Source organism: Psammomys obesus, unplaced genomic scaffold (genome assembly GCF_907164565.1).
Source record: "Psammomys obesus unplaced genomic scaffold, mPsaObe1.curated_primary_1811, whole genome shotgun sequence".
In the NCBI taxonomy this organism is placed as follows: domain Eukaryota; kingdom Metazoa; phylum Chordata; class Mammalia; order Rodentia; family Muridae; genus Psammomys; species Psammomys obesus.
In genome coordinates this window covers 3,359,573-3,382,277 of record NW_026595981.1, presented here as the reverse complement: position 1 = coordinate 3,382,277, position 22,705 = coordinate 3,359,573, and the positions used below count along the sequence as shown (strand labels likewise).

At 39.9% G+C, this 22,705-nt stretch overlaps 1 protein-coding gene across 3 annotated transcripts in view; it reads left to right on the top strand.

The window, feature by feature from the left end:
- The first annotated feature begins 476 nt into the window (after positions 1-476).
- Taok1 (TAO kinase 1) overlaps positions 477-22,705 on the top strand; it is a 78,180-nt gene continuing 55,951 nt past the window's right edge. The window contains exons 1-4 of one of the 3 annotated variants that reach the window (XM_055619533.1): positions 477-593; positions 5,219-5,314; positions 5,888-5,950; positions 22,037-22,258. In XM_055619533.1, coding sequence (XP_055475508.1) covers positions 22,127-22,258 — 132 coding nt within the window. In that variant the 5' untranslated portion in view covers positions 477-593; positions 5,219-5,314; positions 5,888-5,950; positions 22,037-22,126. The remainder of the gene's footprint in view (positions 594-5,218; positions 5,315-5,887; positions 5,951-22,036; positions 22,259-22,705) is intronic. The other 2 variants (XM_055619532.1, XM_055619534.1) reach the window with 2 other exon arrangements.

Below are 22,705 nucleotides of genomic sequence, written 5' to 3'. Positions count from 1 at the left end.
AGAGGGAGGGTGGCGAAGACAGTGAGTCGGTGCCGCCGCCCGCCCGAGGAGAGAGGAGGGGTCCCGCGCGCCCTGCGCCCGCCGTGGGCCGAGAGCGCGGAGCAGTCGCGAACCTCCCAGGCCTCCCGGCCCCCGGGGACCCCGCCCCGCGGCCCGCCGGCCCGCGGCCTCTCCTCCCTTTGTGAGCGCGCCCTTCCAGGGGTGGTGGGGGCGGCGGAGGGGTGCGCGTGGGCCCGCCCGCCGAGGGGCCGCGGCGGGGGACCGCCAGGGCCTCGGCTGTGAGGACCGGAGGCGGCCGAGGCCCGGGCCGGTTCCCCCGAGGCGGCGGCGGCGGCGGCTCCCGACACTTCCCCCGCGCCATCTTAACTGAGCCCGAGCGTTAAGGGCGCCTCCTCGACCCCGGTCGTCCCCTCGTCCCCTCCCCCCCCCCCGGCCCCGGGTCGCGCGGCTGGGGCGGGGGGGCGGGGGGGGGGGGGGCGGCGGTCTGTCGCCGGGCCCCCTCCTCCTCACTCCCCGCTCTCCGCCGCCGCGGCCAGCGGAGCGCTCCGGGGGTCTGCGCCTGTCCGCCCCGCCCCAGACCTGCCGGCGAAGGGGTAAGGGCACCTCTGCTTTGGGAAGGGAAGACATGGAGGGGGCGGGGAAATTCTGCCCACTCAGGCCTCTCCGGGTGGAAGAAGAGATCTGGGGGTAGAGTGGGGGAGGGAGACAAGGAGGGTCTGTGAGTCTGTGGGTGGGGTGAAGAAACTGGTGAGCGGGGCGCCCTCCTGTTTGGAGGGGCCAGAGCAATTGCATTCCTTTTTCCTAAGGGTCACCGGAAGAGGTGGTGGAAGGGGATGTTTCTGAGAAGGTGTGGCTCTAGTAGGGAGATTTGAGTTGACGTGCACCCCGATTTAAAGGCGCGAGGTCCCTTTCTGCTCTCTGCTCATCCTGCTCCTCCTCCTTTGTAGTGTCTGTATTCTTGAGAATGGAGAATGCTCTGGGTAGCCGACTGGACGATCTCCCCCTCCCCCCAGGAAATCTATACCTTCCTAATGTAAGGAGTGATGGAAGCATTATTTCATACCCCCCCCCCCCCCCGTTCTGTAGTCTACTGCAATGCTGCAGAAGTCTAAGTCAGTTTCTTCATACACGGACCCACTGACGAGGGGGAGGGGGCAGGAGAGGCAAGTAATGGCGCATCCCTTGGAGAGCTTAGCTTTTTTCCCCTTTGGTTTTAAAATAGATTACAAATACTGTTGGGATTCTTCACCTGAGATCTGACCATGGGAACTTTGTCTGCTCCTGTTACTGTTGGGACATGGCCTCAGAACAGTTTTGATGTCTCTCTTGCTCTGTTTTGAGAGAGAGAACTATGCCTGGATAGACTTGGAGGGGCCGGAACTTTTCGTTAGGATTTAATAAAATAATTATATCTTTCCCCTCCCCCCTTTTCCCCTTTGGCTTTTATAGTTCTTGGAGAATTATTACATTCAAACTGTCTGATAATCAGACATTTGCCCCTGGGCTGAGACTTTTTAAGGTTAATACTGTTTTGCATGACACAGAAAATTTCTGAAAATTATTGTTACAAACTTTCAAGTAGCAGATGTTCCTTCTTAAGGAAATGCAAGATAATGCCCCCAGTTATGTTGTGATCTGTATCCTCATTTTTTTTTTTTTCATTTTTGCTTTATATATACTTGCTTTAAATGAAACCATCTTGTTTGGTTTGCAGTAGTACTTGTTGATTTTTGCCCTTAGTATAGTAGAAGTAAAAATAACAGTTTCAGCTTCTGGTAAGTGCCTTTTGAAACAAAAAAATTAGCCTTCAAGTTCTGAAGAAGTCTTGATGTACATTTTTTACTGTTTCTTCCTTAGAGGAGTCTTGATGTACAGTCTTCTCCCCGCCCCCTCTTTTATAGACAGGGTCTCTGTATTCAGACTGCCTTGAACTCAGCAATCCTCCTGTCTCACCATCTCTTATGCTGGGATTACAGCTGTAAGCCTCCACACCTGGGTCCATCTTTCTTTCCTTTAATTGTTTAGATTTACTAGTGAAGTGATTTTAAAATGTTCCATATGTGAATATTAGCAGTAATAAAGATTATTACTAAACTATTTTAATGAATTGTCTAAGCTTTACTTAATGAGTTATTTTTAAATTATGAATACAAGTATTTAAAGATGTAATAGTACTGATAGACATTGATTTAAGTTCTTTCTCATGTAGCCCATGCTGGCATAACTGAAGATGACTTTAAACTCCAACCTTCCAAGTGCTAGAATTACAGGTGTGTGCCGTCATACCCAGTTTGAATATTTTTTTTTTTTTTTTTTGAAACAGCATCTCACTATTCAGTGGTGAATGAGTTCCATGGCTGGCCTCTAACTTGCTATGTAGGCCAGGTTGGCCTCAAATTCACAAGCTATCTGCCTGTCTCTGCCTGCTGTGTGCTGGGATTAAAGGTGTGGTCCACCACGCCTGTCCTAAATTCTTTTATTTATTTCATTATTTTTGGGAAAGGTGCATCATGTTTTTCCTCAAAAATAAAAATTTCTGCCTTATTTTCTTTTAATATTCATTTCAGTTCATTTAATGTGAATAGCACCATTCATTTGAATCTTTCTCTTTTTTTTGGGGAGAGTTTGGGGCAGTAATTTCCACTGTAGTACAGATGATCTTCAGATGTTGTGTACACAGGCTAGCCCTGAACTGAACCTTCTGCCTCACTTGTGACACTGTGCCTGGAATTGTTTTTATTGAGGCAGGTTCTTACAGTGTAGTCTTGGCTGGCCTTCAGTGGGAGGCAGTCAGCCTTCTGAGTGCTGAGCTACTGTGTCCAGCTTCATTTGAACCTTTACTTCATGATGCACAGTGCATGTTGTCCTATTTGCAGAATATGTAGTTTTCTTCTCATACAGGAAAAAATAGGCCATAATACCTAATTCTCTGTTTTATGGTTTGTTGCTGATAATGGAGTCATATCATTCTAGTAAGTATGAATCCAAACATACTGCTCAGGAAAGAATGACTGATTTTATTTTGGAAAGATGCAAGAAGAGTGGATTTATCAGTAATGGCCATAAAACTTAAGGATATACACAGGGCATATATATATGTGTGTGTGTGTGTGTGTGTGTGTGTGTGTGTGTGTGTATATATGTGTATATATATGTATATATATACACACACACACACACACATACATACATATGTTAATTGCTTTACTGTTTCATATTTGAACAAAGGCATCTTCTCTTTAGCTGGTAGGAGCTCTTCCCTAAAAGTGGCAAAAGTGTGCTGATGATCAGTTAAATAAATTCATTATTAAGGAAAAAACTGCCTGAGGGTTATTTCCTGGCCCTGATGCCACTGTCAGAGAATAATACTGAGAGCTGTGAGTCTGAGTTGATTCCAGATTAGTGTGGTGCTTATGTTTCTAAATAGTTCATCCACAAAATGGAATGTACATCACTTCCTGTTCTTTCACAACTGGCTCTTTCTCTGGATTCCCTTTTAATGACTTAATTTTTGGCATTCTAATATCTGATTTGTTAATTTGGTCATTATTCTCATGTTTTATAAATGGAGGAATTTCTGAGAATCAACTGGTTTAGCGGCTTTTACTAGTCAAAGTAATTTTTTTATTGCTTTTTAAATTTCTGTTTTTTAAGCATCTCGTGAATCCTGGCTGGTCTGTGAAACTCATTAGGTAGATCAGGTTATCCTGAACTTGCTGCAATTCAGCCTCTGCCTCTTGAGAACTGGGATTATAGGCATGCTCCACCAGGACAGGTTTAAGAATATCTGAAAATAAGTGTATATGAGTGTGTGTGAGAGTGCTAGAGGAGGATGTTGTGTCCTCCTTTATCACTGTCTGCCGTATTCCTTTAAAACCAGGGTATCTTGACTGAATCTGGAGGTAGGCTGATGGCCAGCAAGTCCCTTGAGTCTCCTTTCTCTGCCTCCCACAGTGCTGGGGAGGTGCACATGGCTACAGCTAGTTTTTTATATGGGTTCTGGAAATTTGAACTCAGGTCCTCATGCTTGCTCAGTAACTGCTCTTACCCACTGAGCCATCCCTCTTGCACCAAGAATGTCTTAATAGTTTCAAAACATTGCTTCCATTCTAAAGATGTCTCAAATTTAAACTCTGATGAAAGTTACCTATTTTGCTGTGCTAAAACCCAGGGCTTAGAGGACCATAACATAAGCAATCTTACCAATGAATTTCATCTGTGCTGTCTGAAAGGTTTAAAAGAAATACAGTAGTATATAGAACCAAATATATATGCAAACTAAATAGAAAATAATTACTGTATTTTCTGTAATACAGATTTTTGGAGAATTTTAGATATGGTAATTATTTACATGTTGATACAAAATAAGTGTATCTTAGGGCTAGGGATGTAAGTCAATGATAAGCGTATGGTCCTGGGTTTAGTCTTCAATACTGAATAAACTGGGTATGGAAGGTAGAACATATTTGTAATTCTGTTGGTAGCCTGTAATACCAGCATGAAGGTGGAGGCAGGAAGATCAAAAGTTCAAGATCGTTCTTGACTACAGATTAAGTTTGAGGCCAGTCTGGGCTGAGAACATGTCTTAAATATCTGAATATTTAAGGCATGTAATGATATTTAGTCCCATGTTAGAATACCATTCTACTAGTAACAAACATAATTGGGATAGTTGAAAAATTTGGTGTTCACTGTAGAGTACTCATACACACACACACACACACACACACACACACACACACTCAACTCTCAACTCTCTCATACTCTCCCTCCCTCTCCCCTTTCAGTTTTTCAAATGTGTGTGATTGTTTTGTCTGTATGTATGACTTTGTCTGTCTGTCTGTGTACTGTGTGTGTGCCTGGTGCCCAAAGAGTCCAGAAGAAGGGCATCAGATGATCCTCTTGGAACAGGAGTTATAGATGGTTGTGAACTGTCATGTGGGTGCTGAGAACTGAACCCTGTTCATCTTCATCAACAGCAGCAAGTGTTAATTTTAATCAATCAGTGAATTAGTTAATTATATTCTTGAGTTTGGGTCTTGCTACATTGCATAATAGCCTACATTGGGCTCATGTTTACTTAGTGGCCCTTGAACTCAAAAGTTCCTCTTGTTCTTACCTTTGGTTTTTGGGATTACAGGCGTTTGCTACCATACAGGCTAAGATTGGATACTTTAAGAATATAATTTAATAGTTTGCTGGTTGTGCTCTGGTTTAGTGCTATACACCTTTAATCACAACATTTGGGAGGCAAAAGCATGTGGATCTTTGTCTGGCCTACATAGCATGATCCCAGCTGACCAGGACTTACACGGTGAGACTGTCTTCAAAGAGAGGAGGGTGGGTGGGGGGAGCTGGTTCTAGCAAGGCATAGGGCATGTAACTGTAATCCCTAGCACTTGGGAGCCAAGGCAGGATGATTTACACAGTCAATTCCTGGATAGCCAGGACTACAGACTAAAAAGAAACAAAAATTGATGTTTTTTGGTAGATATGAATACTTAGTAAAACCATAAGTTGTATAGGGATCAGATGTTGACATTCAAACTAGAATTTAGATTATTTTCTTCTTCATGTCTTCTAGAAGTACGCTTCTATGTTTGGCTGATTTATGTATTAAAATTACTATTTCTCACTCGTATCTCTTTGGTTATCAGTAGTCTGTTGTAACAACAAACTTTACTTTTTCTAACTTAACCATTTAGAAATTAGGAGCTTTTAGGTTGAAGAGCTGCCTGCTGTCCAGTTCAGAGTCATATATGAGTGAATTACTTAAAAAGAAAAGAAAAAAAAAAAAACAAAGGTCAAGTTTGTATAGTCAAGTTCTACATAAAATTGGGACTGTCCCATTAAATAGAGTGCCAACATATGTCCATCTACCTTTTAGGTTTCTGAACTTGTTCATGGCTGGAGTTTTAAAAAACATATTCAAGATTTCCTGTTATAAAATGTAAGTGAGATGATAAAAGCCTGTATTGTTTCATTTCATTTTATTCCATTGGTGGGTTAAAGTATTGAATTTTTAGTGATAAAATTTGATGTTTAATTTTGTTAATGGTGCCTCACTCCTAAAATAACAAGGCTTCCTGGCTACTAGAAACACTAATTTTCAGTTGAGATGTTTCTGCCATCATTTGGTAACAGTTGTTTCCTTATCAGTCTCTCCCATTTGTGCTAGAAGCAGATTTTTGTTCTGAATTATAAATAGTGACAAAATTAAGTGGTTCATAAATGGTGGAAGTTTCTTAATGTAAACATTGCCTATAAATAAGTAAGAGTATATATTACTAAAATCTTCCTTAGTAGATATGCTAATTTGTTAAAAATGCCAGTTTACTTGTCAGGAACCTGAGGTAGCTGGATCTCTGAAGCCCAGTAGTTCAGGCCAGTGTGGGCAACATAAGGAAACCCCGTCTCAAAACAAGCATCAGCTTTGTGTTAGGTGTTTATTTATCAAGTCAGGGTTTATGTAGCCAGGCTGGCTATGACCTTGGTTGTGTAGCTGAGCATGACTTTGAGTTTCTGGTCTTCATCCTCCACCTCCCAGTGCTGGGGTTAAAGGCATATTTTTACTACCTCCTTTTTTTTTTTTTTTTAATTGGTGGTGGTGGTGGTGGGGATTGAACCCATCCAGTCTGGACTTCCTAGGTGCTAGGATTATAGGTGTGCACCATCATATTTAAGAAGGTTATTATTTAAAAATAATTGCATTTAACAGTTCCATGACTTATTTTTAAGCAAAGAAGGACCAACTTTTTTCTTTTAATAAGTAATAAATAATGTGCACAGGTCTTTTGCCTGCATGTATGTTTGGGTGAAGGTGTCAGATCTTGGACTTACAGACAGTTGTGAGCTGCCATGTGAATGCTGGGAATTGAACCCGGGTCCTCAATAAGAGTATTCAGTAACCATAACTTCTGCGCTATCTCTCTAGCCCGTGATAAGTTTAACAAAATTCTTTTAAGATTATTTTAGATGTGTGAGTGCTTTGCCTGTACTTATGTATTTCTGTGTACTACATGTATACCTGTTTCCCAGAAGCTAGAAGAGGTCATTGATTCCCCTGGAGTTATTGGTTGTGAGCTACTATGTGGAAACTAGGAACTGAACCAAGGTTACTTGCAAAAGCAGTAGTGTTCTCGACTGCTGAGCCATCTCTAGTCCCTGTTAAATATTTGGATCAAATACTTTTAAGCAGATGAATTACATTTAGAAAGACCAGAGTTCAGTGGCTGAGAATTACCAGGTAATGGGATGGGAATAGAATCAACCATAGTGATCCTGGCATATTTTAAATTTGAGCTTTGAAAATTATTACATTTATTTATTTGGGTGAGGGAGGTAAGAGAACAATTTGCAGGAGTTGGTTCTTTCATTCTGTCATGTGGGTCTCGAAGATTGAGCTTGTGTTGTCAAGCTTGGCAACAAGAACCCTTTACCCACTGTGCCATCTCCCTGGCCCAATTACTATATTTTAATAATAGCATTTATAAGTTGTATAACTTCCTGAGCTTTTTTTTTTTTAATCACATTTGTGGGGTGCATAGGAGGGCAACTTGAGAGTCTGTTCTTGACCTCCCTTTACCTATGTCCTGAGGATTAACTTACTCAATCAGGGCTGGCAGGAAGCATCTTTACCTGCTGAGCTTTCTCATCTGCCCACTTCCTTAACTTTTTCCATGAAGATACTATTTACTGAGTTGCTAGATTTAAATAGGATGATCTTTATTTGATATTCCCCTGATACATAGCAAACACTCAGCAAATTGTTGACTATCACTGAGCAGTTATCCCAGCACTTGACCCTTTTTATATTTTTTAATGAGAGGTAAAAAAAAAAAAAATGGGAGATAGAGGAAGGCAGTTCTCTGTGAATTTGAGGCCAGCATGGTTTACATAGAGAGTTCCAGACCAGTCAGGCCTACATAGACTTCATGACAAAAAAAAAAAAAAAAAAAATTATTTTAAATATTTATTTTGTGTATATGTGTTTATATTTGAGTGTATGTATGGGTGCTACAGGAGCCTTCAAAGATCAGAAGAGAGGGTTGGATCCCCAGGCACTGGTGTTAGAGGCAGTTGTAAGCCCCAATGTGGGTGTTGGGAACTAAAGTTTGTTCCTTTACAAGAGCTACTGAGTCATTTCTCTAGCCTCTCCTAGCCCCCTTTTAAAACTTTATTTTAGTTCAGGAAGTCTCCTTTAGTTGCCTCGTCTGGCCTTTGAACTTTGAATTCTCTTGCCTCAGACTCCTTAGTAGCTGGCTTGTATTTTTCTACTTTTGATTTGAAGTTGAGTTTATGCTTTTTGTTTATATATTTTAAACTTATTTTGTATTTGTGTGTGTGCAATGTGGAGGTCACAGGACAACTTATGGGAGTTGCTGGTTCTCCCCTCTACTTTGTGAGTTCTGAGGATTGAACTTGGGTTGTGAGGCATGGTGGAACATGCCCTTACCTGCTGAGCCATCAATGGTTTGTATGTTTTGGCCTCTTATATATATCAATGTATATATCACAAACATTTTAGAAATAAGCTACATTCCTAGCCCCTGTAACTTACTCTGGATTGAACCCAGAACCTTACACGTGTTAGGAAAGCACTTCTACTACCGAATTACAGTCCTAGTTCTTTGGCTGACATATATATTTGAGAGAAATGGTTAGAATATCGGAGTAGCTTACTATTGTATTTAGAACAGACTAATATGTATTGTTTAATACTAAGTATGTGCGGTGGGATAAAGAGAACGGTGTCTAAAAGTGGATCCCTGAGCCTTTTTCTCGTAACTGAAACACCTATAAGCTACGCCCCACTTGCCTGATTGGAATTTTTAAATCTGTGAGAGATTGTTTTCTTCTTTGTCCAATGTAAAGCCTGTTCTAAGGAATGAAATTCTGTTTTTTTCCCCCTTTAGTACTTTGCTTATTTAGGAAGAATTTGGTGTAACATTTCTTACTCCTTGACTCCTTTTCTCCATTCCTGATGTTGAAGGCATTTAAGAATACTTATGTGTAAAGCTTTTTTTAATTTTAATTTTTTTTGCAACAGGGTTTCTCTGTGTAGCCTTGGAGGTCCTGGACTCATTTTGTAGACACTGCTGGCCTCAAACTCACAGAGATCTGCCTGCCTCTGTCTCCCTGAGTGCTGGGATTACAAGCGTGCACCACTATGTGTGGCTGGAAAACATTTAATTGGGGCTGGCCTACAGTTTGAGAGGTTTTGTCTGGCACTGTGAATGGCAGGAAGCATGGCAGTGTGCAGGTTGCTCACTACCCCTAGGCCCAAGTGATCCTCATGCTTCAGCTTTCAAGTGATTGCAGCTTACAGGTGTGCACCACTGAGTTTATCAGTAAAGCTTCTTATTTGTAGGATACTAAGAAAATAACATTTATTTTTGCTTGAGAATGTAGATTTAATATTAAAATATTAATTATGATATGTAGTGTCATAAAATTAATGTGACTGATGTACTAAATATTAAAACAGATTTTAGAATGCTTCTGTGTATTATACCCAACTCTAGACCTTGTATTTTGATTGCTTTTAATCTTTTTATAGAAATAGTTATAAGTGTTCAGTTTTTTTGTTTGTTTTTTAATTTGTTAAGACTGGTCTGGGGCTAGAGCATGGCTCAACAGTTAAGAGCATCAGTTCTTGCTTAGAACCTGGTTTTGATTCCCAGCACCCATATGGAGGTTTAGAGCCATCTATAATGTCAGTGAGAGGGGCTCTTTTGTCCTCTGAGTGCATCGGGCATGAATGTGATATATATATACATACATGCAGTCAAAACACTCCTATATATTAAATAAATCTGCAGGGTGGGGGCCAACCTGGTCTCATTGTAGGGTGGTAGCCTTGAACTTGCTATGTAAACAAGGCTGGTTTTGAGTCCTGATCCTCTGTAAGTGCTGAAATGACAAGCATATGCTACAATTTTGGTCTTTGAGTTTGTGTTTGGATTGGCTTCTACCAGTTTATTCCTATTGAGAATTTATTCCAATTAAGAAAGAGCTTTCAGGAAAAGTTGATGTAACATCATTACTAAACAAGGTCAAGGTTTTTTGTTTTTTTAGAGTTAAGAATTTATAGTCAGGGGGCTGGAGAGATGGCACAGTGGTTAAGAGCACTATCTGGTCTTCCAGAGGTCCTGAGTTCAATTCCTAGTAACAGCATGGTAGCTCACAACCATCTACACTGGGATCTCATGCTTCTTCTGGCATGCAGGTGTACAAAATATTAATTGTCATATTTTCCACCAGATTTTAGTACTCACTGTTGTACTTTATTTGGTTATCATTGTTATAGGTTTCAAGTATTTCTTGAAAAGTTCGCCTTTCCCTCCTTTCTCTCCTTCAGAAGAGAGGTCTCATGCTGTAATTCAGGCTGGTCGGAAACTCATGCGATAATCTAGATTGGGCTCAAACTCACTTTAGTCTTCCTATAACAGCCTCTCTGGGTAGTGTTACACAGGTGAGCTAACCATGCCTAGCTCCTTTTAATCTCTGAAGCATAAAGTTTTTTTTTTAAGATTTATTATTTATTATGTATGCAGTGTTGTACTTGCTTGTATACCTGCACTCCAGAAAAGGGCACTGGATCTCACTATAGATGGTTGTGAGCCACCATGTGGTTGCTGGGGATTGAACTCAGGACCTTTGGAAGAACAGTCAGTGCTCTTAACCTCTGAGCCATCTCTCCAGCCCAATTAATTTTTTTTTTTTTTTTACTTATGATTCTGATATTTATTTATTTTGGTGTTGGATAAATGCATATTCAAAATATATATTCAATACTGAGAGTGTAAATTTTAATATGAAGCTTTAGAACTTTCATGCCTATTCTGACTGTATGAAAAGAAGCTCATTGCATGTATAGACTTTGGGTCTGGTGTGTGTGTGTGTGTGTGTGTGTGTGTGTGTGTGTGTGTGTGTGTGTGTGTGTGTATGCGCTGCATACAGGGAGGTCATAGGACAACTTGGGGCTTTGTCGGTTCTTCTTCCACCGTGTGGGTCCCAGGGGTTGTGCTCAGGTGGCAGTCTTGGCAGTAAGTGCCTTTATCAGCGGAGCTCTCCAGCTTCTTTTGTTTGTTTTATTTTGTTCTAAATGCTATGATTTCTGCACTGCCTGTGATAATCAAAATAGGCATATTCACTTAAGGCATATCTGTAAGCCGGGCCGGCGGCGCACGCCTTTAATCCCAGCACTTGGGAGGCAGAGGCAGGTGGATCTCTGTGAGTTCAAGGCCAACCTGGAAAACACAAAGAGTTCCAGGATAGCCAAGGATATACAGAGAAACCCTGTTCCACTAAAACAAACAAACAAACAAACAAATAAAATATATGTATTTCTAACAGTTTTAAAATGTGCTGTTTACTAGATACTGTAGTAGGATACAGAAATAAGCCACACCTGATAGCCTAGGTTGAGTAGTTGGATAGGATAGGGATGTAGTGAAAAATACAGTGTATCAGCATTTTGGAAAGGGCAGGTTGTTATAGGGATCTGTATTGTGCATTATAGCATATTTTATAGAATTTCTGAATTCTCATATGCCAGTGGCAAGCTCTTGCCCACTAGTTGTGGTAATAATATTTATTTCCAAACATTGCCAGATTTTATCTGGAGATCAAAAACATGATCCCCATGAGAAACATGTTTGTATAGTGCACGTTAAAGTGACATATAGAATGTACAGGTGAAGAAGAGTTAAGGGCCGTTCCGGAAGAATGACTCCTGAGAGAGTGAGATTGCTCCCTTTTCCCTTAGCAGGGTTTTTCTTTGTAGCCTAGGCTGACCCAAAGTTCCTTTTCTGCTTAAGATTCCCCAGTGCTGAGATTATAGGGATACACTACTACTCCCAACTCTAATTTATACCCCCAACTCTGTTTCTTTTTTTAAATTAAATCAAGAGTTTGTGTGTGTGTGTGTGGTGTATGTATATTTGTATGTATGTGTGTTATGTGTGTTCTTAGATGGTAGTCTTAGATGGTAAGGCTTAGGGTTTGTATTATATCCCTCATTCTTTGAAGTTCTGTTTGGTCTATTTCTATTTTTTATTTTTATTTTCTATTGTTTATTTTTATATTTAAAATTTTATTTAAAAAATTTTTTTTAATTTTTTGTTTTTTGGGTTTTTTGAAACAGGGTTTCTCTGTGTAGCCTTAGCTGTCCTGGAACTCATTCTGTAGAGCAGGCTGGCCTCAAACTCAAAGATCTGCTCTTGAGTGCTGGGATTAAAGGTGTGGGCCACCCACCCCCCTGGCTTGTTCTATTTCTAAATGTGAAATGATAACAGGAGTGTGATGAAGTCTGATTTGTGGGAGTCAGTTTTTCTCCTTCTACTGCAGACTCGGTGATCAAACTGAAGTTGTCAGGCGTGTGTGGTAAGCACTTCCTGCCGCTGTGCTCTCTCGATGTCTCTCCCATAGCTTTTAACAGGAAAAAAGGGTTCTCTTGGAGCACGCTGTTGTTGATAGGAAGGAGGTGTGGTGGAGTCTAATTGTTTTTGCTGTTTAGTATCTCAGTTTATGGAGCCTCTATCGTACATGTTTTTGTAATTTTCATGACAGTGAAAAGGGGCATTGGCTCTTGAACTTTTCTCTACTTGGCCAAGTTCATAAAAGGTAAGGAGGTACAAATCTTCAATATGCCTTGAAAAAAAAAGAGAACTAAACTATTTCAGTCATGGCGAATTATATGTTGAATTATAGCATTTTTTGTTTTGTTTTTTGAGATAGGGTCTCCTGTAGCCTTGGCTGGCCTTGCACTTGATATATAGCTGAGGAGGATTTGAACTTGGCCTCCTGCCTCTCAGCCTGGTGGTAGCTTGGATAGCAAGTGCACACCATTATGCTGGGCCAGTGATTTGGTTTCTTTTACCATGTGGAATCTTAGAGATTAGCCGACCTTTGCCTCCTGAGTGCTGACATTAAAGAAGTGTATCACCACACCCAGAAGTAGTTAGTTGATTTCTGTTTATTGCACAGGTTCAATACTGGGATATACGATAGTTTTTGTTTTTTTTTTTTTTTTTTTTGGTTCATCTGTTTGTGATATTTGAACCATTTCAGCTTTTATGTGAACATACTAACCTTTCTGAAGCTTTCTACATTAAAAATTTTGGAGTTGGTTTTGATTCTTTTTAATTTCCTCATCTATATACAATAGATCATGAACTCATATATTTCTTCTTAAGTATGTTAGTATGTTTCATATTATTAGCAATTGTAACTTTTTGTTGTTGTTTTGTTTTGTTTTTCGAGAAAGGGGTTCTTTGTGTAACAGCCCTGGCTGTTTTGGACTGGCTTTGTAGACCAGGCTGGCTCTGCCCGCTGCTTCCTCCTCCTCTCAAAGGAGGGTGGTCTCAGAGCTGAGCCAACATCAACAGTGATCTCTTCACTTCTCCCCAGCAGAGCTTACTGCTATTTTTTTTTTTCCTTCCATTACCTAAATGGTACAAACCCTACCTCTTGTACGGTTGGGCCACAGACAGACCTCTGAGTTGCTGAGCAGATAGATAGGAAGCTCAGCGAAAACTCAACCGTCATCAGGATGGGACAGAAGAAAGGCACTCTTAGTTTCTAGATTGCTGAATTGATATAAGAAGCAGTATACTTTATGTAGGAAACTCAGAAGATTAGTTTAAGTGACTGGACTATTTTGAGTTAAGTGCTTTTGAGATATTGGAGAGTTAAACTGATTTATAGTAACTTGAATTTTCTGTTTAGCAGATAAATGGACTACTCATTTGTTTGTCTCATGCCGATAGTACTTTTCTAAAGCCTTAGTATTGTTAATGCTTGATGATTTTTTCCTGTTAATTAATTTATTAATTTCATTAGTTTGTTCACTTTTGAGAGTTGCCTCTTTCTCCACCATGTGTTTCCTGGGAATAGTAATTAGGTTGTTAGGCTTGTCGGTAGCATCTTTACCAACTGAGCCATTTTGATGGCAACTTGAGGTTATTATTTTAAATTACATTTATTTATTTGTGTATGGGGTTGTATGTACGTGTGAGTATATGCATTTCATGGATAATCAGAATGAATTCTCTCTATGATGTACCCAGGGAAGGAACTCAGGTCATCAGGCTTATTGGTAGGTGCCACTATCCTCCAGGCTGTACAGCCAAAATGGCCTTAAGCTCTGATAATCAAAATAATATAAACATTTGATTCTCAGTTAGTGGAGCTAATGAATGTGAAAAAAAATCCTTCACTATAGGAAGAAAGGCCAAGCTATTTTAAGACAGTTCTCGTTTAGAGAACTTCAACATTAATAGTGTATTTGTGAAAAGACCAGTGAAAAGAGTGCAGATCTAAAGGCTGTGTGTGTGTGTGTGTGTGTGTGTGTGTGTGAGCAGCGGTGATTGGGTAGTGGCAGTGGTGTTGCACACGCCATACTAAACGCGTAAAGGTCGGGAGGCAGCTTTATGGAGTCGGTTCTCTTCAGCCATCCTTCTGTGTGTTCTGAGGGTCAAACTCCGTTTCCAGGCCTAGTAGCCAGTATTGTTATCCTCTGTACCATCTCACTGGCTCATGATAAATTAAAAAAAGTGTGTGTATTTGTGTGCGTGTATGTGTGTTTGTGTACTTGTACATTGATGTTTTGCCTTGCATGCATGTCTATGTGTGGATGACAGATCCTCTGGAACTTGATCTACAGACCATTGTGAGCTCCTATGTGGGTGCTGGGAACTGAACTTGAGTTTTCTGGATGAGCAGCCAGTGTTCTCAACCACTGAGCCATCTCTCCAGCCCTTAAAAAATAGTTTTAATTTAATAATCATACATGCATATGATGTGTTGATCAAAATTTTTTACCATTTCTTCTACTCTAGTTTCTCCCCAGTTCTCTCACTTTTCTCCCACAGCTTCATGTATGTGCTTGGTCTTTTATATTTAATGCCCACTGAATCCATTTAGTTTGTATGGCTTTACATGGATAGAAAGACCATTTCCTGAAGCATTGGGTGGCCTCTCTAGGCTGCATTGCTGGAGAAAACCTTCACTTTTTGGAGCCATCAGTTGCCAGTAGCTCCTCAAATAGGCACGGGAATTCATATACTCCTCCCAAGTCTATGTTGGGATTTTGGTTGGTTTGATTATTCAGGCTCTTGCGCAGATCATTTGGCTACTGTGAGTTCATTTGTGCAGTGGAACTGTGATGTTTAGCAAATCCTGATTCACTGTAGACGTTGCACCTGGCTCTTGTAATCTTTCTGCTCTGCTCCTCCATGGTGATCCCTTTGGAGAATGGGGTGTTATATTGATGTCTTATTTAGATTTGAGCATTCCATAGTCTCATCTCTGCATGTTGACCAGTTGTGAGTCTCTATTAATCACCATCTAATGCGAAAAGAAGCTTCTCTGATGAGGTTTGAGAGAGGCACTAACCTTTAGAAAGCTCTGGTCAAGCAAAGGTTGGGGAGAGGCTATTTTGGCAATCTGGGTGTGTAGTCAGGAATTCTCAAGTGGCCTGGCTGGCCAGTGGTGGGGTAGGCAAGGCTACCTATGTGTGGTAGAAGGCTCTAGAGTCCTGAGATGGCAGGCCAGGTGATTGAAGTTACCTGTGTCCCATGACAAATTTTAAAGTTGGGTTCCCCCTTGCTGGCAGAAGCTATATATTGAACTTAGTTACTGCCTTTCTCTCTCTAAAAATATTTATTTTTCTTTACGTTTTTGTGTACGTGTGTGAGTACATGTAAATGTATACCGCTTGTGTTAGGGCAGGCCAGAAGAGGTATTGGGTCCTCCGGAAATGGAGTTAGCAGTGGTTGTGAGTCACCACTTGGGTCCTGGGAACCCAACTCAGGTCTTGTGGGAGAGCAGGAAGTACTCTCAATTCCTCAGCCGTATCTACAGCTTCTTCATGTCTATAGTGTGAATTAATTTGGTGTCTGTTAATTAAACTAGAATGATTCCTTGGCTTTTTGAACTTTTTTTTGACATTTTGCTGAGTCTGGGATAGTTTGGTGATAATTGCCATTTTGACCAAAATTTCTGTGAGGTTTTCAAATTTGTTAGTTTAGATTGTAGATATCAAAATAGAATGTAATAGAGTAAGGTTTAGGTATCTGCGAGTTCAAGGCCAGTTCAGGCCATCCAAATCTACACAGTAAGACCCTGCCTCAAAAAGCAAAACAAAACAAAACAAAACCCTTGTATAACTATGGGCAAGTAACTCTGCCCCCCACCCCCAGGGTTTTTCTGTGTAGATTTGGATGGCCTGAACTAACTATGTGGACCAGGCTGTTCTCAGATCACACAGTTCTGTCTGACTGTGTCTCCTGAGCCCTGGCATTAAAGGTTATTAAAAACCACCAAACAAATGAGCACATTATTTGTATTTATATGTACTTGCTTTAGTATAAGTGTGTGCACCATGCTCTTGTAGGTGCCTGGCAAAGCCAGACTAACAAGTCCTAGCCCCTGGAACTTGTAACTGGCAGTTGTAAGGCACTTGATGTAGTCGCTGGTACTGAACTTAGGTCCTATGAAAGAACAAATGCTTTTAACTGCTGAGCCATCTCTTAGCCTGACTTAGAATGATCTTTAAAAAACAAATAGTATAGTTATTCAGAAAATGTAAAATATTATTGTCTCCTTTGTATGATGGTTCAGCCTCATGATTCCTCTCTCTTCCCTAGAAGCCACCAGTACTGATTTTGTAAGTATTTTCCTAGCGGTGGTTAATGTATATAAAGAAAATCTGTGTTTATCACATTGTCAGTGATCTGAGTATTTAAGCTTAATTCTCTTTTAGTTGGGTGTAGTGACACATTCCTGTAATTCTAGCACTGGGGAAACTGAGGTAAGAGGTCCAGGCAGGAGGATCTCAGAGAGTTCAAGGCCAGCCTGAGCTACACAACCAGACCCTGATAATATGAATATAACTTTTTAACAGTAGTGATATTTATAGTGATATAATACAGGGTTTTATGTTTTCATGAAGTTTTATATATACTGTATCTTTAATCACTTTGTGAAGTAGTAAATTAAAACTTAAAAGAACAAAAATTAAAAATTACTACTTGAATGAAAAAAAGAAAATAAAAAGGAAAAGAAAGGATATTACTGCACTTAGATATGGTAGAGGAGAAAGTTTTTTTATAGGTATGTGGGAAAGCATAGCCAGAATCAGGTACATTTGGGAGAGTCCAGAGTGGTCATGACCCTGGACCATATGGAGAGAGGAGAAGGGAAAGGGAGAGAGCAGATTCAAGTACAGCAGCCAGGGGGCCAAACGAAAAAAAGGGAAGGGTAGGTAACCAAAATGTCAGGATTAGGTAGGGAACATTCCCTGGGGGAGAATTCAGGGTTGAGGGTGGGTTATGGCAGCCATAACCTGAAACAGGTAGGGACTGAGGAATCGGGGGAGAAGCTGGGGGCTAGGTCAGCTTGATATGTTAAATAGGCGCCTCAGCTTCTTGTCTCAGGTTTGAAATTTAACAGTAAAACACTTAACACTAAAAATACAGAAAAATTGATGAATTCATAAGAATGTTAGTATTGTAACTTACTTTTGTGGTACTGAGAATTAAATGTAGGCCTTCACATACTAAGCAAGAGTCCTACCACTGAGCTGTTCCCTCTGTGTTCCCCTTCATGTTTCTTTGTTTTTGAGACAGGGTTATTGAACTTGTAATTCTTGTGCCTTGACATTAGGATGGGCTGTGATTACAGGCTTCATCAATAGTCCCAGTATATCACTGTTTTGTTTTTTTCAGACGGATTTACTGTGTAGTCCTGAAACTTACTTTGTAGATCACTCTGGCCTTGAACTCATAGAGATCCACCTGCCTCCATTGTGCTGGGATTAAAGGTGTGTGCCACCATATCTGGCTCATGTAACTTTATTTTGGAGACAGACTCATTCTGTAGCCTAGGTGGCCTGAAACTGGAGGCAGTGCTCATCCTCCCAACTGCTATTGTGAGCCAGATTGTTCATATTTTCATAGTCTCCTCCTTTTTTTTTTTTTTTTTAAATACAAAGTTTTTCCATGGTAGTCCAAGTTTTCTCCTTTGTGTGTGTGATGTGCATACACTTGTATAAATGAAAGTGGGAGCCAGAGGGGACCATCAGGTGTCTGTCTTCCTCTGTGGCTCTTTGCCTTATACTTTGAGACAAGGACTGTAATCCTGGAGCTTCCTGTTTTTTAGGATAGGAGGCTACGAGCCAGTAAGCCTCAGTGATCTTCCTGTTTCTGATCCTCACAGTGCTGGGGTTATAGACATATGCAGACATGCCTGGCCTTTTACATCATTGCTGGGGATGCTGGGGGTTTCATGCTTTCAGGCCAAATTCTCTTCCCTTTTGAGCCATGTCCTCAGCCACTAAACTTGTTGAATTAAAAAAAAAATTTTTTTTTTCAAGACAGGGTTTCTCTGTGTACCCTTGGCTGTCTGGAACTCACTTTGTAGACCAGATTGGCCTCGAACTCACAGAGATACCCCTGCCTCTGCCTCCTAAGTGCTGGGATTAAAGATGTGCCCCACCACTGCCTGGCTCCCCGACCTGAATCTTTGGATTGACAGGGTTTAATAATATTAAATCAGTTGCTTAGGGCCAGTATTGTTCCTTTTACAAAAAAATTGTAGATTTATAAAAGATGAAATACTTTGACATCATTACTGTTAATTTAAGAAGCATTCCTCAATTAATACTGAATGTGGTCTGAGTATCTTCTGTTGCTTTTAGCTTATCTTGTTAATTACCTAAGTGTCTTAGGGAAATGTAAATGTTATTTAATTGTAAACACTCATATTTGGGATTTTAAAAGTAGGTTATATAGTGTTAAAACATTTATTTGTATGTTTATGTGTGAGCCTGTGTGAGGATCTGTGAACCTCATATTCAGGAGCCCATGGAAGCCAGAAGGTGTCAGATACTCTGGAACTGGAGTTAACAGGTGTTTGTGAATCACCTGATATGGGTGTTGGAGCAGAACTAAGGTCTTCTGCTAGAGTAGTATATACTCTTGATCTCTGAACCATCCCTCCAGCTTCATGTAGTCTTTTTAGAAGAAGATTGTAATTTCAGTATTTGGTAGACAGATCTGTGAGAGCGAGGTCAATCAGCTCTACAGAGCAAGTTTTAGGCCACCTCAGGCTATACAGGTAGACTCTGTCTTAACAAAAAAGATTGTATGTGTGGTTTGGTATTGGTGGCCTCAGACTTACACTCTATAACTGGGGGTGAGCTAGAACTCTTTATCTTCTTGTCCTCACCTTCTGAGTGCTGAAATTATAGGAATATGCAATACAACTGGCTTTCGGTGTATATTAAAGCTAGATTTGGGTACTTGTCTATATAACCTTACTGCTCAGAAGACTGAGTTATGAGAATTGCCACAAGTTTGAGATGTCTGGGTCATATAGCAAGATCATGTCTTTGAAAAAAAAAAAAAGTAAAAAGAAAAAGTAGGAAAAAAAAAACAGGGTTCAAATTAATTATATGTATGTGTATATATATATATAGTTAATAAATTTATTTAGTATATTCAATAATATAAATAACATTTATATTATGATTATATAATATGAAATTATAACACATAATTTGTAACATAATTATATAGTACATTTATATGATATGATATATGATAAACAAACATAAATATATTTAATGAAGCATTTATTGCAGTGTGGTATTGCTACAGTGAGATACAAAAGAGGTGTGTTTTAATATACTCACAACTAAGTTTTCTGGCAAGAATTAAAGTTGATTCTTTTGGGGGCTGGAGAAATGGCTCAATGTTTTAAAGTATTGATTCTCAGTATTGTGTCTCCCAATCATCCACAACTCCAGTTCTAAGGGTTAGATGCCCTCTTCTGACCTCTTTGGGCACAGGCATGCTTGTGGTGCATGTACGTACATCAGGCAAAATGCACTTACACATAAAACTTAGAAAATAAACTTTTTAAAAGGAGATCGGCTTAGAAGTCATATGAAGGGCATAGAAAGAATTGGATGGCTCTTTTCCTTCATAGAAGGTTAATGAAATGTGAAAGATTTTTTTTTTAATGCCTGAAATTCATTTAAAAGAAAATAGCTGACATTTGTTATAATCTTTAACTATGGTATAGAAGGAGTCTGAGCGTACATGTGGAAGCTCATTTAACTCTTCTAAGTACTGTATAAAGTAGGTTTTTTTGTTTTATAATTTAGGGAAAAGAGACAGCTTATGAACTCACAGTTTATGAATACTGTTGGGATTTATATCCAGCCAGTTTTATTCCAGAACCCAGGTCCTTATGGTTCTCAATTTTGACATCCATTTTTTAAGCATTAGCTAATCATGATAGAAAGGAATTGGTAGCAGCACCACCAAGAAATATACTGTCCTTTTTCTAAGTTTACTTATGGAAGAGTCAAATAATAACAGCCATATTTTATGGTGTTAATCAGGTATATTACATTTATGGGAAATCAGTTGTTTATGTTAAAATCAAACCTTTTCTGCATTTTTCTTTTTTAATTTTAATTTATGTGTGTCTCTGTATGGGAGAGAAATAGATATACATATGATTGTGAGCATGTACTGCTATGACACATATGGGAAGGTCTGAGGACAGCTTTTGAGAGCTGCTTCTCTTACCTTGTAGAACTACTTAGAAGCTTCTGTATCTGGCTTTTCCTAGGTTTCTGGGATTGAACTATGGTTATCAAACTTGAGGAACAAACCCTTTTACTCCCCATTCTCCATTTCTTTGGGACATGTTAGATTCGATTAATGCACTGTGATATAGTGTCTGAATTATTTTTTTGTGTATTCTCATATATAAAAGTCATTGGTTCCTGTTTTTTTTTTTTTTTTAGGATTTGTTTATTATGTATAGTATTCTGTCTGCATGTACACCTGCACGCCAGAAGAGGGCACCATATCTTATAGATGGTCGTGAGCCACCATGTGGTTGCTGGGAATTGAACTCAGGACCTCTGGAAGAGCAGCCAGTGCTCTTGACCTCTGAGACATCTCTCCACCCCTGATTCCTGTTTGTTTGTTTTTTTTTTTTTTTAAAAACAAAACCAAGTACATTTTGTGCTATTAAGATTGTGTGTGTATGTGTGTGGGGTGTTAATTTTTATTTTGTTACTTTTTAAATTACATGTATATATGTGTGTGGGGTGTGTGTGTATGCACCTGTGTGCATACCAGAAGAGGCTATCAGGTCCCCAAAGATAAGATTAAGGCAGTTGTAAGTTGCCCATCGTGGATAGTAGGAATCTGTGCAGGTCCTCTGGAAGAGTAGTGCATGTACTTAATTAGTGAGCTATCTCTCTAGTACTTTGTTTTGTTTATTAAGAATATGCCTCAGGGGGTCTGGCAAGATGGATCAGTGGTTAAGAACACTGGCTGTTCTCCCAGAGGACCTGGGTTTAGTTCCCAGCACCACATGGCAGTTTTAAAAATGTAACTCCATTTTCACGGGATCTGACATCCTTACACATACACAGATGTAGGCAAAACACCAGTGCACATAAAATACAAATAAATTATTAAAAAAAACCGAAACAAACCTGGGCATGGTGGCGCACGCCTTTAGTTGATCCCAGCACCCAGGGAGGCAGAGGCAGGTGGATTTCTGTGGGTTCTAGTCCAGGACAGCCAAGGCTACAGAGACAAACCCTGTCTTGAAAAACAAGAACATAGCTTAGTGGTAGCCCTGGCCGGCCTCAAACTTACAGAGATCCGCCTGCCCCTGCCTCCCAATTGCTGGGATTAAAGGTCTGTGCCACCACATCTAATGGGTTTTTGTGTATGTTTTTCAGTCTGGTAATTGTTTCTTCAGCTAGCTTTGTCACAGTTGGGTAATTTAAGTTTTAAAGGTACAGCTAACATTTAAATGGACTGTGTTGTAGAGAACACTTTGCTTTTAAAGTGCTACAGGTGATTATGATGAAGCCTAGGAACTAATGCAGTAGAAAACTGCATTGTTTTCTAACATTCTAGACCTAATATAATTTTGTAGATAATGGCTGTAAATGATCTTTTAATTATTGTTAATTCTTTTTTCTTTATTTTCTTAGTTGATGCCAGCGTGGCTTCATTCATACAGATGAACCAAGCATTGGGATAGCAGTATAAAATTAGAATCAGACAGCTGACTGCTCAGCAGGATGCCATCAACTAACAGAGCAGGCAGTCTAAAGGACCCTGAAATTGCAGAGCTCTTCTTCAAAGAAGACCCGGAAAAGCTCTTCACAGACCTCAGAGAAATCGGCCATGGGAGCTTTGGAGCAGTATATTTTGTGAGTTAAAGACTTGATGTCAGTGATGTTAGAGTGAAAAATGTTAAAGAGATTAAGAATTTGCTGAGTAGGAAAACAAACCCTGCTCTCTCACTGCTTTTTACACCACATGTATCAAACATGCACTATGCAAGCAATGACTTTTTTCGGCTGACATCACTTGGATGTTCTCTAATTCAGTTCTGTTTCAAAACTACCTACATATACTGTCATCTAGGTCCAGTCCTATAAAAATGGCTCCCACTTTGAGATGCCAGGTGAAAGCTGCAAGCTGTACTTCCATTAACTATGGAATTGGGATCCTCCAACCTTTTCCTTGGGTATAATTAAGTTTTTAAAGCATTAAGTGAAATCTGTTTAAGATTTTATTTTAAATAACACTCCAGTGATCTATAGACTGAGGCCTAGTATGGTGTTTGGAACAGGTGCTTCTGTCCACATGGAGTT